Below are 16,793 nucleotides of genomic sequence, written 5' to 3' on the forward strand. Positions count from 1 at the left end.
ACGGTATATCCTGTGTTTGCACACATGAGGGGATGGGAAGGCTTATCAGCCCCTGGGCCCTGGCGGGTTTGGCTAGAATGAACTGGACCCTCAGGGCGAAAAAGATCAGCCACCACAGTATAGGCAGTCATTGAGCTAGTTACAAAGCAGCCTGCAATCTACTAAACCTAGCTTGAAATATTACGAACTATAAAATAGGAATGAGATTTCCCCTTCCTTACTTGATTCTTCAGGGCTTGAAGCTGCGTGTCATAGTTCTGAGCCATCTCGTATTTTGTCTTTTGCAAACTGTCCAGTTTCTGCCTCAGTAGCCCAACCTGTATTTGAAGTGGACATGATACTGGGCATCAAAAGAGTTCCAAAAGCCAAAGGCATTTTTAAAAGCATAAAGATATCACTGCTAAAAAATTAACAAACAGCATGCTATTAACATAAAATGCAAGTTACATGCACCACATAATACCCATTCCACATTTGTAAGACCTTGATATTCCAGTGCACACCTGCCCTTGGGAACTCCCTGCATATTAATATCAGGCAGTAGCCTTTGCTGTACACTTTTCAGCACTGCGACAGGGTGAGTTCCCGTTGCTCGGTCCCTGCTCCTGCCAACCTAGCAGTTTGAAAGCACGTCAAAGTGCAAGTAGATCAATAGGTACCTCTCCAGCGGGAAGGTAAATGGTGTTTCCGTGCGCTGCTCTGGTTCACCAGAAGTGGCTTAGTCATGCTGGCCACATGACCCGGAAGCTGTAAGCCGGCTCCCTTGGCCAGTAAAGCGAGATGAGTACTGCAACCCCAGAGTCGGCCACGACTGGACCTAATGGTCAGGGCTCCCTTTACCTTTACCTTTTCAGCACCTGCTAAAAACATTTTTGTTTTGGCAAGCCTACCCAGATGCATGTTCTGATCCATTTTTGTTGGACTGCGAGAATTTTACATCAATTTGATCATAAAGGGAGATCTATGAATCTTCTGAAAAGTTTCACTTTCCCCCTACAAACCTTTTGCATTTGATTAAATCTCAAGTCGTTACATTTCATGTTCTGAAGCTGCCTGACCACAGCCTAAGAGACTAAATCAAAATAAGTGGTTTTGAAGTCTGTGTCTGAAAGGCACACAGTGGTAGATTGAGACCATATAAGAGTGCAGCTGAGATTATCCTAATCTAAGAGGGTTCTCACAATCTCGTAAATGTATCTTATTTCTTCTCTTTATGAGGCTACAAAAATGCTACTAATTTTGCTTGTAATGAAAACAGGATCTTGGGGCAAGGGGATTTTCGTCAGGGTTATGTCAGAGCACAAAGGGTTAAGCTCCCCCTCTCCATCCTATTGGCCCTGATCCTGCCTGCCTCTCCAGAGGCTGCTATTTGCAACTATAAAAACATTCATGCAATTGTTTGGCCTTAAAGAGTGCCTATGAAGTTCTGAACTAGTAGACATGAATGAAGCGCATGTCAAATCCTTGGGTATCACATGGGTACACATAGCACAATTCAAAAGCCATGCCGTAATAGCTGTGCACTCCAAAACAATATATTTTGTTAGGAGTAGGGATAAGCCACCCCTCCTAATTTGGAACACTCTGCTGCTGCTGCCTTTAAATGGAGCCTTTCCCAGATTTGCAAGGACGGCAATGGACATTTCAGCTGGAGATGGCTCCATTTTGATCAGGAGACAGGAGCCCTCCAAGCCAACAGAATGGATCTTCCATGTGATGCTGGATTTTCTGAAGAGCATCATCAGGAAAATACGAGTGCATCTTCAAAGAGAAATTTAAAGGCAATGGGCACCTTTGCTGCTCAGGTGCTGCTCAGGTATGTTGAGTTCTCAAAAGAAATGGGATAAGTATGGGGGAAAGGCAGGAGAACGATTTGATGATAGGCACCCCATACAAAGAACAAACAATGGGTGGCAAATGAACAAAATTCTAGAACAAATACCTAGTGTAGCAGCATACTTACTTACTCTGAACCAAGCTTAGAAAGGAAGCAATTGCTCCTTCTGGATTTCATACAAAGAGTACTGATTAATACATCTGAAGGCGAGGTGAGTGAGAGGAGAAACTGGTGAAAAAGCTTCCCCAATACATCTAATGCATTATTGCAATGGTTAGATATAAATGTGGGCTTAATTGTTTTGTAAAACTTTACGGCTGGGGCAGATCTCGGCTTGATTTCAGGTCCAAGGTAGGTAGTTTTTCACAGTTTATTATAAATTGGGTGACTTGTCCAAGATGGTGGGTCATAGCGGGGTAGCTGCAAAGAGAAGGTCTATGTGTTGCAAATGCCCATAGCCATTGCTTTTTTGGTAAAAAAATAAAGTTAAATAAAATGAGGTGCTGGTATCTAGCGGGCAGCAAAATAATGAGACAATGGTACTCTGTGCCAGTGAGTAAAAGGGTAAAGGGACCCCTGACCATTAGGTCCAGTCGTGGCCGACTCTGGGATTGCGGTGCTCATCTTGCTTTATTGGCTGAGGGAGCCGGCGTACAGCTTCCAGGTCATGTGGCCAGCATGACTAAGCCGCTTCTGGCGAACAAGAGCAGCACACGGAAACGCCGTTTACCTTCCCGCCGGAGCGGTACCTATTAATCTACTTGCACTTTGACGTGCTTTTGAACTGCTCACCCTGTCGTGGGGATTCGAACCGCCGACCTTCTGATCGGCATGTCCTAGGCTCTGTGGTTTAACCCACAGCACCACCCGAGTCCCATGTGCCACCCCCAAAAAAGTACCACCCCCAAAAAAGCACTGCTGCCAGGGTTACAGTTGATCTTGGTGCACTTTGCAAACAGACACACTGCACTCCCTGGCAGGATTCCAGTCTGCAAGGACTAGACCATCTGTGTCAGGATAGAAGGCAAGTTTTGCCCTCACCACAACAGTCTGCTGCGTCCCCCCGTCCTGGGTTCCTGGTCATACCCGAGTGGCAAAATGTTGGGATATTGGACATATAATACATGATGCAAACACATGTATGTTACATCTAGACACCTAATTCCTCCCAGCCAAATCTACACGCAGTGAACAGATCTTAGGCATATTACTCTTTCAGATATGGATTGGATTTTGCAAGTTAGGGAATCCAGAGCTTCAAACCAGTGTCCTATATCCCAGCCGAGCCATTACATTCCACACATATACCCAAGACAGTGCAAAAGAGTCAGAAACTCGGTTCTGATCTCACCGTACACAGAGGGTCCGGGGTGAGGGGAATTATGTGTACTCAAATGTTCACGGCTGGGTACAGGATTAGAGCTGTTGATAAGTGCACTGAACATGTATGTTAATAAAGCGAGCAATTAAGTAGTACCTCCGGGTCAATGCTTCATTCACAAAACAGTAGGCATCCCATACCTCTAGACCTTTCTGATCCAACCTGCTTTGGGCACTTGCCAATTCTTGATCCCGGACAGTCATTCGCGCTTCTAAAGCCTGCAGTTTCTTTTCCCATTCTCGTTTCTTGTTGTTTACCATGATATCAATCTGATGCATTAATTCTTGAAGCTCAACATTGCAAGGGACGGATCTAAAAAAAAGAAAAAGAGGTCTTTTTAAAATGATCAGATTGAAATATTATTCTTCAGGCTATTTTTTCCCTCCAGTGAGCTCATATTGAACTTGAGAATAACCAAATGGCTTATTTTAATGTTTTTTTCCCCTTAGTCAATGTTTCTTTGGTCCAGTTTGGATGTAACACTAAACCGTGATTTGTTTAGCTAAACTACAGGTGATATCCTACTAAGTTTTACTCCTAGTAAAACCCATTAAAATTAATGAACACAACTAAGATAGGTGCATTCATTTTGACAGACCTACCCTAAGTAAAACTTAAGTTGAATACCGCCCTATGGTTTGGTTGTATATTGGAACCTAGGCCCCCTCACAAGCTATGGTTTGTTGGAGGCTGTAAAACCAGGATCTTAGATTTGAAGTTGTTTTATGAATCCTGGCTTGCTCTAACTGTGGCCTATCATTTACATCAACACTTGCTATCATTTACATCAACACTTGGATGATGGACTCAAGGGCATCCTGATAAAATTTGCAGATGACACCAAACTGGGAGGGGTGGCTAACACCCCAGAGGACAGGATCACACTTCAAAACGACCTTGACAGATTAGAGAACTGGGCCAAAACAAACAAGATGAACTTTAACAGGGAGAAATGTAAAGTATTGCACTTGGGCAAAAAAAATGAGAGGCACAAATACAAGATGGGTGACACCTGGCTTGAGAGCAGTACATGTGAAAAGGATCTAGGAGTCTTGGTTGACCACAAACTTGACATGAGCCAACAGTGTGACACGGCAGCTAAAAAAGCCAATGCAATTCTGGGCTTCATCAATAGGAGTATAGCATCTAGATCAAGGGAAGTAATAGTGCCACTGTATTCTGCTCTGGTCAGACCTTACCTGGAGTACTGTGTTCAGTTCTGGGCACCACAGTTCAAGAAGGACACTGACAAACTGGAACGTGTCCAGAGGAGGGCAACCAAAATGGTCAAAGGCCTGGAAACGATGCCTTATGAGGAACGGCTAAGGGAGCTGGGCATGTTTAGCCTGGAGAAGAGGAGGTTAAGGGGTGATATGATAGCCATGTTCAAATATATAAAAGGATGTCATATAGAGGAGGGAGAAAGGTTGTTTTCTGCTGCTCTAGAGAAGCGGACACGGAGCAATGGATCCAAACTACAAGAAAGAAGATTCCACCTAAACATTAGGAAGAACTTCCTGACAGTAAGAGCTGTTCGACAGTGGAATTTGCTGCCAAGGAGTGTGGTGGAGTCTCCTACTTTGGAGGTCTTTAAGCAGAGGCTTGACAACCATATGTCAGGAGTGCTCTGATGGTGTTTCCTGCTTGGCAGGGGGTTGGACTCAATGGCCCTTGTGGTCTCTTCCAACTCTATGATTCTATGATCCTGGTGCAAACGCAATGTATTACGGTGCCTCATCCTAGCTACCCACCTGGTGAGAAACAAAGAGCAGCAGCTCAAAAATGAACCTGCCCATGTGAGTCGTGGCCCTATAAAAAAACACCCTGTCCCGCCACACACTGGTTGGGCTACAGACTCCTTTCGCTCCATTCTTCTTGCTGGCAAGACTCTCTGCATCGCCAAGACAGCTTGGCAGAAGATGGAATATGTCAGAGGAGTGCAGCGATTTTTTTCATAAGGGAACAATTAGGGCCAGAGGGCCGGCTTGTTAGGGCAATTGGGGGCCTGATATCCCATGCGTAAGCATTTTGCCTCCCTCTCTAAACGGGGTATAAGCTCCCTGGGGTTTGGGAAGGAGGTGCCAGGGCTCTGATTGAAACTGAAACAAATTGAAATTGAAATACTTTATTGTCACTTGTCCAACTTGTATACAGTGAGATTACTCGAGCACTCCCCACTCAGATCTCTTAGTCTTAATTCCCCTCGTTTACTGACGCACACCCACCAAACCCGAAAGTCAGTTGCCCTGTTGTTATCTTTTCATTCAGCAGCCTAACAGCCCACGGATGGAAGCTGTTCTTTACCCTGTTGGTGCGACTAATCATGCTTCTATATCTTCTGCCTGAGGGCAGGAGATCAAGAAAGTGCCGGTCAGGGTGTGAATCATCCCTGAGAATTTTCCTCACTCTCCTGAGGCAACGTTCTTCCGCTATTTCATCCAGAGGATTCACAGGACAGCCCATAATATCTTGTGCTGTATTCACCACCCTCTGTAGGCACTTCCTATCAGATGATGTCAAACCAGCGTACCACAACGTGATGCAGTATGAAAGGACACTTTCTATTGTTGACCAGTAGAAGGAGATCATCAAATGTTGATTGACACTGTTCTTCCGCAATACTCTGAGGAGATGGAGTCTCTGTTGGGCTTTCTTAACCACTTGGGTTGTATATATTTTCCAAGTAAGGTCTTCACTGATAGGATGCTGGAGCTTGGCTGCCTATTTCCTAAAGCCAGGTGGTCTTTGGGAAGGCACCTGGGCCCACCCTTTGGAGCATCACACCTCCCTCCCTAAGCCAGGCAGAAGTTCCCCAGGCTTTGGGAAGGAGGCAACACTCTAATTTACCCCTATTTAAGGAACTTGCCTAGTCCCCCTAGTCCACTGACTGTGTGCCACTGGTATATGTGGAACTTCTATGCCACCCCTACAGTGGATAGGAAGGAAATGCCTATTAAGTGGTTATTAGGTGCCATATGGCGCACAAGGTTTCATCTGGCCCTGTAAACGCTCCAGGTATGTCCCCCCAAAAATTGTCTTTAGAGAAGAGACACATGTGCCCAAGCGCTGGTCAGTTTGCCTGAACAGATTCACCTCTGCCTGCAACCCGCCTTGTGTTTTGATGGGGCCTCCAGATCAACAGGCCTCGCATCATCTGCCTGGGAAAGCTGCAATTAAAGCAGAGCTAAACAGGGATGCAGGCCCCAGTGCCAAATCTCCTTGGCATCCTCTCTGTCAGGGATCCTGAACTGTGCTTTCAGCAGCCACAGCGGGGCTCTGTTTCCTCACCGGGCCAGACAGCAAGCTGTGTGCGGACAAGACCTGCTGTGGAAATGTGACAGCACAAAATGGAAGGAATTAAAGCAGCTGAGTATGCTAGGATAGAGGGGAGAGAAGAAGCAGCCCTGCTAGGAGAAAATGCAATTTGCTAAAACTATGCTGTCGAATCTACAGTTGCTTTCATATCCCTGTGGAGTAGCTTTCTCACAAAGGAAACTGCTCCGGAGGCCAGGAATGAAGGTGGCCGTGGATTGCTGCAGGAAATTGCCATATTACTGACATAATTCCTGCCTTTTCACCCGTATTCCTTCAGCTTTTATATGTGAGCAATGGGTTCTTGTGAGTGACAGCAGGTTAGGGAGGGATGGGCAACTTTGCCCTTTGTTGTGATGCTGAAGCCTCTGGCAGTGATTGAACTACAATGCCTTAAGGTTAAAGAGGGGCAGAAAGGGGTCTGCGTGTCCTTACTGGTTGAGCTGCTCAGGTTTTACAAAGGAATAGGAGCAGGGCAGGCAGAAGAGCCACAGGGAAAGTAGTGACAGGAGGAGAGGCTTAGGGAGGGAGGATGCAGTAGGGAGGCAAAGTGAGGCTGGATAGGCCAGGGAAGGAGACCACTAAGAGGGAGTGGTTCAGTGAAGTGAGAGGAGGAAATACAGGGAAAGCATATGCCCAGCCTTCTCTGAAAGGTACCAAATGTAATCCTTGCCATATGATTACCAGATTTTTTTCAAAGACTCAAGGGACAGTTTTTTTAAAAAAAAGAGAAAAAAGTTATTTTTAATTTTTTTTTTAAAAAAGAAGTAATATCTTCTATTCTGTGGTCTCCTCTGTCGCACAGCCTGCTCTCTTGGAGCGCTAGCCGCTGTGGAGTAGGCTCTGGTTAGGCCTGGGCTCGACCACATGTCCTTGCCCTCCCGGTGCTCTCCTACCTCTCCTCAGCGACAGCAGCAGCAGCAGCGGCGGCGGCGGGGCAAGGTCGGGGCTCCCCTCTTTTTTCTCCTTCCTCTTCCTCTCTCTTCCTTCTCCTTCTCCTCTCCTCCTTCTTCCTACGTCAGCTCTGGGGTTTTTACTGGCCCCAGAGCGCCACTGGGCAGTTGGCGGGGTGACCGGGCGCTCTCGCTCCCAGCTCAATTTGGGTCGCGGGGTGTGTGTGTGTCAGCGGTTCCCCCAGTTGACGTGGCGGGCGTCCCCGGTTCCCCCCGGGCAGTGGCAGCGGCAACGACAGTCACAGCAGCCTGGAGCCAGCCTGGTAGCATAGTTGGTTCTGGCTGGCTTCAGGAGCTGCTCGCTGCCGTACCACCCGCCATTTTGACTCACCAGAAGTCCCCATATGATGTGTCTTGTGCTGTTAAACCAATCACGCAACATTCATTCCCTACTAATAAATCTACAACACTTAAAATATAAATCCGGGGACATTAAATGAAATGCGGGGACGGATTTTGTCCGGGGACAGATTTGTAAATCCGGGAACTGTCCCTGGGAAACGGGGACGTCTGGTAACCATAGGCACCTACAGTTTAAAAGATATTTGGTAGCAGGTGATGTGAAAGATCTCTGCATGAGACCTGGAGAGTTGCTAAAAACAAACAAACCAAACCGAACCAAACCAACCAACCAACCAACCAACCAACCAACCAAAGACACTAATCTGTCAGTGTAAGCCATAAGGAAGTATTGACATTCAAAGAAAAAGGTGTATGTTGGAAGTGTGATGAAAATGAGGGATCTATTTTCACTTGTGGTGGCCCTGTAAAATAATTAAGGAATATTGGGAAACTATATATAATGAATTAAAAAGGATACTTAAAAAAAACTTCTCCCCAAAACCCCAAAGATTTTCCTCAGCCTAGAGCAATTAGATACATTTTAGTTTAGGTAATCTATATAATAGGCTTATGTTAGAAAATGAATATGGATTTTGAATTTGATGTTTGTAATTTTTTTTTGTTTCGAAATATTTTTTAAAAGGAGGGGAAACACCCCCCCCCCCGAGATTTTCCTCTTGGGGATGGTAACAATGTAGATCCCCCTCAAAAAAACAAAAGGGTTTATTACTATATGCCACCACCGCAGCTAGAACTTATTGGCACGAAGGTGGAGAATAAGTATAGTACCCACTAAGGAAGAATGGCAGTGTAAAATGTTCAAATATGCTGAACTGGCTGGTCTGGCGAACAGGGTAAGTGAAAACGAAGATAAGGAACATAAGGAGGAATGGATAATGTTTATTGAATATTTTAAGAACCAGTATAAACAAATACACAGCTTAGCAGGTCTCAAGGAAATCCAGCAGAGTTGAAATAGATAAAAGAGCTTTTAATAGACAACAAATTAGATGGTTAAAAAGATGTGGATTACGCGGAGTAGCAGAAAAGCAAAGGAACCAGGAAAAGGGTGGAAGTGAAGTCATATGGTATATGTATATATGCTGTATTTGGTACGAAGTTGTAGGTAGGACAGGGGGAGGGGGGAAGGAAGGGGGTTAAAGATGCTCTCTGTTCCTGTTTTTGAAAATGCAAACAGAAAACCAAATGAAAAGAGAGAGAGGAAGTATCGACAGTCAAGTCTGTGATGTTCATAGCAGCCAGAAAGTTTGGTGTGCTGCTGACAGGCATATTTAATAATAATAATAATATTTTTTATTTATACCCCGCCCTCCCCAGCCAAGGCCAGGCTCAGAGCGGCTTACAAGCAATAATAAATATTTAATAATTAATATTTGCATTTAATCTTCACTTGCATGAACAATGAAACAGTGCTACTATGCCAGGAAAGAATCTTTATATTTGTTCCTTTGAACAATGATGATTAGATGGTTTGTTAATTTCCCCACCAAAGTAACTAGTTTGCTCCAGGTTTTTGTGGGCACTTGGGCAACAAAGTATCTTTGGTCCCCTAAAACATCACTTTTTTGCCACCTCTGCTTCCTCCTCGACAAACTCCCCACCCTCCTCATCTAACAGCCTGCCTCCAACCATTGTCCTAGATGGAGAGAGAGAATGAGTTTTGCATGATCAGGAACTGCAAAGGTCAGAAACGATGTTTTCACATGTTGATTTGCAAATAACCAGCCCAATCTTTGACTCTGGGCAGTTAATTGTATTGAATAAATACAATAAAACTGCAATCCCACGAACACCTACATCAGACTAAGTCTCAGCAGGATAATTTTGCAATCAAAATGTCAAAAAGATAAAGGTAGAATCTAGACACATATAAAAAACGTTGTGAAGATGCTTTTTTACAAAAAAAGGTTTGAAAAAATATATTGAATTTGCCATAGGTCACCATCGCCATCTAGTGTCACGTTTGTAGAATGCACTTTACAACACACTTAAAACATTTTAATTGTGTATAGCTGAGCCCAAAGAAATCTGAAGCAGGTTGATGACATCACTTCTGCAGAAAAAGATTTTTTTTTAAAAAAAGTGTCCTCTTCATGATACAGTAATCTTATTCTGTTTATATAAGGCTTCCGAACAACTCTAATTAGGTAATGATTTTTAAAAAGCTTTCCCAACAATAGTCTTTCGACAGGGGTGAGTTTTACAGTGCAGTTTCCAGATCGTAACATTTTCTAATTGGAAAGGTTATGCACTCTGAAGGTTTTAAACAAAAGATGCCACTACTGCTTTGACCAGGCCTGAAAAGTAATTTCAATAAGAAATGTAGGTCAATTAGGGGTGCACTCTTCATTAAAAGCAATAAGCCGCATTACCGCTTCATGGTTTGCCTAATATACAAAATAGTAAACTCATCAATGTCAAGCATTACGGTATGGCTAAGAACAGATTTATTACGTTTTACCACAAATGATTAAGTGATGTCTGTTTTTAACTTTTTAATGTGGTTTTCATTGTACTGTTTTATTGTTATAAACTGCTTTGATTTTTTTAAGTGACATAGTGGTAAATAAATATTTTTATAAACAAACAAACAAACAAGGTGGCCACTCCTGCTCAATATAGTTGCTGCTGAGCAGTCTCGGCCTAGTGTTTATGAGATAAGCAGTAATGAAGAATCAAAAGACCACAGAACTTTGAAATCTTTAAGTGTAAGGTTTTAAGTTCTACATCATATTGAGCGTACAGGAGTAAATAAGCGAAGATAAACCAGGAATGACCAGGAAATTATTATGCGTCAACCTACCTAGTCATCATTTGTTCCTGAAGTGCTTCTATTTTCTTCTCCATTTTAGCATTTCTCCAATCTATTAAGAATATTTTGGGGGTGGGTGGGTTAATATTTCCCCCCTTAATTATTCATTTACATAGAAGACTCATAGTTAAAAGGAGAGACTTGAGAAACAGCAGTAACAAAGTACAAGAGTCTTACTCTCAGGGTTGTGGGTTTGAGTCCTGTGTCAAACAAAAAATTCCTACATTGGGGGACTAGATGACACTCATGGTTTGTTCCAACTCTACAGTTCTATGATTCCAAGTGAAAACATGTCAGGTCAGTGGGGTGGGAATAGGGCTGTTTGCTGTGGCTTAACTGTTAAGCTAACATCAATGTGCACGTAATATGCGGTCTTCAACTGATGGGACTATTAATCTGCTTTGGAAATATCTTGACATTAAAGGGTGGGTCATAGCTTCATTAAATCAATAAAACATCCAGCCCAGTGGTGGATTTGTGCCTGATCAGAAACTGACGGGTCGAGGGAAGCAGGGAGAGATAAAATTCTCATCACTTTTCAGAATGAGCTCACTATGTGGCATCATAGACTCTTAGAGGTGGAAGCGCACCCAGGAATGCAGGAATCTCAATGAAAGCATCCATGATTACCTGTTTTCAAACGGTGAAAAAAGGATCCCCTCAGGAGATCTGTGTGAGTCTCTGATAGTCTTTTGGAATCCTCAAATCTGGTGATTTCATTAGCAAAAGCTATGCAGTCGTACCTTGGAAGTTGAACGGAATCCATTCCAGAAGTCCATTTGACTTCCAAAACATTTGGAAACCAAAACTCCTGCAGCCAACCGGAAGCCCCGTTGAACGTTCAACTTCCAAAAAAAAATTGAAAACCAGAACACTCACTTCCGGGTTTCGGTCGTTCAGGAGCCAAAACGTACGAGTACCAAGGTGTTGAACAACCAAGGCAGGCTATGTGAGATGGCTTTTTGGAGGCTGCAATTTTACATATACTCTTAACTGGAAATATGTCCTGTAGAATCCGCTGGAACCTATTTGTGTTCTGAGTTAAACAGGTGCAGAATTGAGCTGCCAAGCAGCATGTCACTGGGGTATACTAATGAGACAATAATTAGCATTTATAGTGGGGGTGGAGGCTGAGAGAGAAAACAGATTGGTCTAAGGCTACCTAGCGAGTCAGAAGAGACAAAGCTCAATGGAGCGCATTAAATGCAGAAGGTCCTGGGTTCAATTTCTGCTCTCTCCAGGGAGGGTTGGCGGGAGAAACCCTGTTTGAAACCCTCAAGAGAAGTTCCCAGTAGACCATACTATGCTAGATGGACCCATTGACTTGGTACAAGGCAGCTTTCTGTGAACATCGAGGGGCATACCTTGTCCTGGAGTTTATAGGACTTGGGGAGGAATGTGCTTCTGAGCATATACAGAGGGGATTCCTCAGTTCAGACTCGGTCACGGAGGCAAACCTGTGACTTTCCAAATGTTAAATTACAACTCCCACCGGCCCCAGATGGCTAATGGTCGCAGATTAAGGGAGCTGGAATCCAATGTAAGAACATAAAATGAACCGGCTGGATCAGGCCAGTGGCCCAGCCAGTCCAGTATCCTGTTCTCACAGTGGCTGACTAGAGGAAAGGAAACCTGGAAGCAGGATGATGAGAAGGGAACAGCACTCTGACGCAACAAAACTGCTAGCACATTTGCAAAGCTAAGCAGGGTCCTGTATGGTTTCCAACTGGATGGGAGACTGCTTGTTGAGATCCCTGCATTTCACAGGGTTTGACTAGATGACATTTGGGTATCCTGCCAACTCTCCCACTCTGATTCTATGGTTCCCAGTAACAGATACTAGCATTATGTGGAGTGCCACAGACAACCCTCCCTGCTCTCAACAGTCTGCCAGTGGGAAAGGGTGGAATGGTTCCTCTGAGCATATGCAGAGGGGCCTTTTTTCCAAACTCCATACTCCATCCTGGAGCAAGTGAGAAAGGAAGAGATAAAAAAAACGAGCCTCTGAGCATGCACAGAACAGCTTTGTCCATCCTCTCTCAGCATGCCACCAACACACACAGAGGGCTCTCTCTAGGGGTCTTGACCCCTACGGTTATGAGCATAGCTAGAGAGGCTTCCTCCAGACAGTCAATAGCTCTGGAGCACGCAGAAACCGGGCAGTAGAAAGAGGGCCTCTGAGCATGCACAGAGAGCCTTTCTCCAGAGGAAGACTCCCTGCCTGCAGAGCTCTCAGAAACCGAGAATGGGTGGGTGGGTGGGTGCCCGCTTACCTTGCCCCTTCCCCCGCTGCTGCTGCTGCGAGCCGCGGCTGCCCTCGCTCTGGCGGGGAAGGAGCCCGTCCGCCCCGCCGCCCTCCTGCCCTCCCGCCGCGGCTGCCGCCTCGCGCAGGCCCCGCCCCCTCCGCCCGGGCGGCAGTTGCGGGGAGGGCCCGGCGGGCTTCTCCCGTTGCCGGGGCAACGGGGCGGCCTAGGGAAGAGGCTCCGCGGGCGGAGGGAGGGAGCAGGCCTGGGGAATCCCCCGACGGAGGGGCGGGGCAGGAGCGGAGGGGGCGGGACCAGAATCAGAGGAAGGGGCGCCCTTCTCCCGTTTGCCTGTGTGCCAAATATGCACTGCAACAAAATAGGCATTGGTAGCTCTCTCACTGCGGATAGTGACAGCAGTCACGAAATTCAAAGACGCCTGCTTCTTGGGAGAAAAGCAATGACAAACCTAGACAGCATCTTAAAAAGCAGAGACATCACCTTGCCAACAAAGGTCCGTACAGTGGTACATCGGGTTAAATACACTTCAGGTTACATACGCTTCAGGTTACAGACTCCACTAACTTAGAAATAGTACCTTGGGTTAAGAACTTTGCTTCAGGATGAGAACATAAATTATCCTCTGGTGGTGCAGCAGCAGTGGGAGGCCCCATTAGCTAAAGTGGTGCTTCAGGTTAAGAACAGTTTCAGGTTAAGAACGCACCTCCAGAACGAATTAAGTTCTTACCCAAGGTACCACTGTATAGTTAAAGCCATGGTTTTCCCAGTAGTGATGTATGGCAGTGAGAGCTGGACCATAAAGAAGGCTGATCGCTGAAGAATTTATGCTTTTCAATTATGGTGCTGGAGGAGACTCTTGAGAGTCCCATGGACTGCAAGAAGATCAAACCTCTCCATTCTAAAGGAAATCAGCCCTGAGTGCTCACTGGAAGGACAGATCCTGAAGCTGAGGCTCCAATACTTTGGCCACCTCATGAGAAGAGAAGACTCCCTGGAAAAGACCCTGATGTTGGGAAAGATGGAGGGCACAAGGAGACAGGACGGCAGAGGATGAGATGGTTGGACAGTGTTCTCGAAGCTACCAGCATGAGTTTGACCAAACTGCGGGAGGCAGTGGAAGACAGGAGTGCCTGGCATGCTCTGGTCCATGGGGTCACGAAGAGTCTGACACGACTAAATGACTAAACAACAACAAAAAGCTCTCTCTCTCTAAGCAACCTCCTTCCTTCCTTTTTATCTGCTCAGCTATCTGCGTTTTAGATTTTAAAAAGCAAGTTCCCGTTTGCGAAGGAGTTAAGCGTTTTCCTACTTGATTTTCTGCATGTGCTTAGTCAGTGGAGACTGAATCCCAGGGTCATACGTTCGAGCCCCACATTGGGCAAAAGGGTTCCTGTGTTGCTTGGGGTTGGGCTGGATGACCCCTGGGGTCCCTTCCAACTCTACCATACTCTCCAACATTTCTCTGATGAAAATAGGGATGTCCCATTCCCCAATTTTACTATTTATATCCCACACATCTTATTGCGTTGCCCCCAACCACTATGGGCAGCTTCCAACATAGAGTTGCCATATTTCAAAAAGTAAAATTCCTGACACCCACAAAGTTGTAGAGTTTTTTTTGGAGAAACCGAACCCAAAAAATAGTGCTTTTAATCTTTTTCCGCTGCTTTTTCCATCACGTTACCATCCACCCATCCATTCCTGACATATGGCAAGCCTATATAAAGATATAATAAAACATTAAACATTTTTTAAAACTTCCCTTTACATGATTGCCTTCAGACAGCTCTGAGGTTGGATAACTCCATACCCTCCAACATTTCTCCAGTAAAAATGGGGACAATCCAGAGATCAAATCAGAAACTGCGTGGCTTCTCTAAATCAGGGACCTCCCTGGAAAATATGGACAATTCGTGGGTCTGCTGTACGATTCTATGATTCACATCCCCTACAGGACCAGTATAATTTCTTCTTTTTATTCACTCAAGGTTATAACAACAACAAAATATAAAAACAGAATTGCATATCTTCCAGTTGCTCCCCATTTATTTGTTCTTTCATTAAGTTTCTATACAGTGGTACCTCAGGTTACATACGCTTCAGGTTACATATGCTTCAGGTTACATACACTTCAGGTTACAGACTCCGCTAACCCAGAAATATTACCTCGGGTTAAGAATTTTGCTTCAGGATGAGAACAGAAATTGTGCTCCGGCGGCGCGGTGGCAGCGGGAGGCCCCATTAGCTAAAGTGGTGCTTCAGGTTAAGAAGAGTTTCAGGTTAAGAACGGACCTCTGGAATGAATTAAGTACTTAACCTGAGGTACCACTGTACTGTACTCCATCCAAGGATCACAGGGAAACTTACAATATAAAAACACATAGCATAGTAACACATGAAAACAATAACACTCCCCCCACAGTATCCTTACATCAGTAGCCAATCAATCGTACCTAATGGGCTATGCCAATTAGTTGTCCTTGCTCCTTATTCTATTCTATTGCATTTATATCTTGCCTTTCCTCCAAGGAAGCGCAATGTGGGTCTTCTCTGCCCGGCCATCTTTTCTCTTCGCAACAGCCTTGTGAGACAGCATAGGCTGAGAGCAACTGGCTCTTATTCAGTCTGACCCAAGGTGAAGCAAAGTTTCAAAAGGCGCTGATTCTGTACACACTTTACCTGTCTATGCAGGAGAAGGACTGCTATACTATGCATGCTTACTTGGGAGTATTGCCCTTTTAACTCAGCTGGACATTCATAGGCTGGTGTTGCTCGTAGATTTATGGAGTTGGGATGGACCCAAGGGTCATCTAGTCCAACCCACTGCAATTCAGGAATCTCAGCACAAGCATCCACGAGAGATGGCCATCCAACCTCTGCTTAAAACACTCCAAAGAAGGAGAGTCCACCACTTCTCCTGGGAGTCCACTGTTGAACAGCTCCTACAGTCAGAAACTTCTTCCTGTTGTTGAGTCAGAATCTCCTTTCTAGTTCCTTGCTAGCAAAATAAAGCGATCTTTATCTCAAGCATTCCAGACTGCCAGAACCCTAGGGTACCCTAATTATTTAGCAACTGACAAAGATTAGTTTTATCTCATTGCACTGAGGTCTTTAAAGGGAAGCAGGGCTGATAGCAGCAAAGGGAGATGAGCTCAAGATTGGGGACTCGGTTTCTCTTTGTTTTGTTTCCAGAGTGACATTGTGCTGCTTTCTTGTCTGTCGCTATTTGGGTGAAAACTGCAAATCTCTGATAAAAGATCCCATCTGTTCCAGGTCTATGAAAGAGAGCGAGGGAAATCTTGGACAGCTTTTAAAGTGATCTTATTCCCCTCCAACAAACTTCAGGTTTTCCCCTAAGTTTGCCACCCGCTTTCCCCCCAGTAGCCACCACATTCCTCCAGCTCAGGACGGGGCAACAGAAGAGGGAGGTGAGCATATAGAGAAATAAGGGGGCAGGAGAAGGATTAAGCATCCCTCCAGCAGCAGCAGCACCCCTACCACCCAGGGCCACTTTTTAGACTGTGTCAAATTCAGGTCTTTGTCAAATATCACGGCCCCATCTGCACTGTAGATTTAAAGCAGTATCACACCACTTTAAAAAGCCCCCCAAGAATCTTGGGAACTGTAGCTTGTTATTTGCTTATTTGCTCTCGGCAAGCTATGTAAGGACATAAGAAGACCTCTCACGCTATTGCCTCTGATTGTGGAGGCAGAGCATAGCCACTGATAGTAGCCATGGATAGAGTTATCCCCAATGGATTTTTCCAGTCATCTTTTAAAGCCATCCAAGCATTGCAGGGGGCTAAACTAGATGACTCGTAGGGTCCCTTCAAATCCCCCCGGTTTACTATCCCTAGTACTTCAAGACTCC

The 16,793-nt window shown here is 45.1% G+C and overlaps 1 protein-coding gene across 2 annotated transcripts in view; it reads right to left on the minus strand.

Annotated features, from left to right (window-relative positions):
- DEUP1 (deuterosome assembly protein 1) overlaps positions 1-13,033 on the minus strand; it is a 58,013-nt gene extending 44,980 nt beyond the window's left edge. For both annotated transcript variants that reach the window (XM_081197374.1, XM_081197373.1), the window contains exons 1-4: positions 12,932-13,033; positions 10,650-10,710; positions 3,359-3,530; positions 222-317 (exon numbers count right to left, since the gene is read on the minus strand). In XM_081197374.1, coding sequence (XP_081053500.1) covers positions 222-317; positions 3,359-3,530; positions 10,650-10,693 — 312 coding nt within the window. In that variant the 5' untranslated portion in view covers positions 10,694-10,710; positions 12,932-13,033. The remainder of the gene's footprint in view (positions 1-221; positions 318-3,358; positions 3,531-10,649; positions 10,711-12,931) is intronic.
- Between the last annotated feature and the right edge of the window lie 3,760 nt (positions 13,034-16,793).

This window comes from Podarcis bocagei (genome assembly GCF_964188305.1).
Source record: "Podarcis bocagei genome assembly, chromosome: 6".
Taxonomy (NCBI): domain Eukaryota; kingdom Metazoa; phylum Chordata; class Lepidosauria; order Squamata; family Lacertidae; genus Podarcis; species Podarcis bocagei.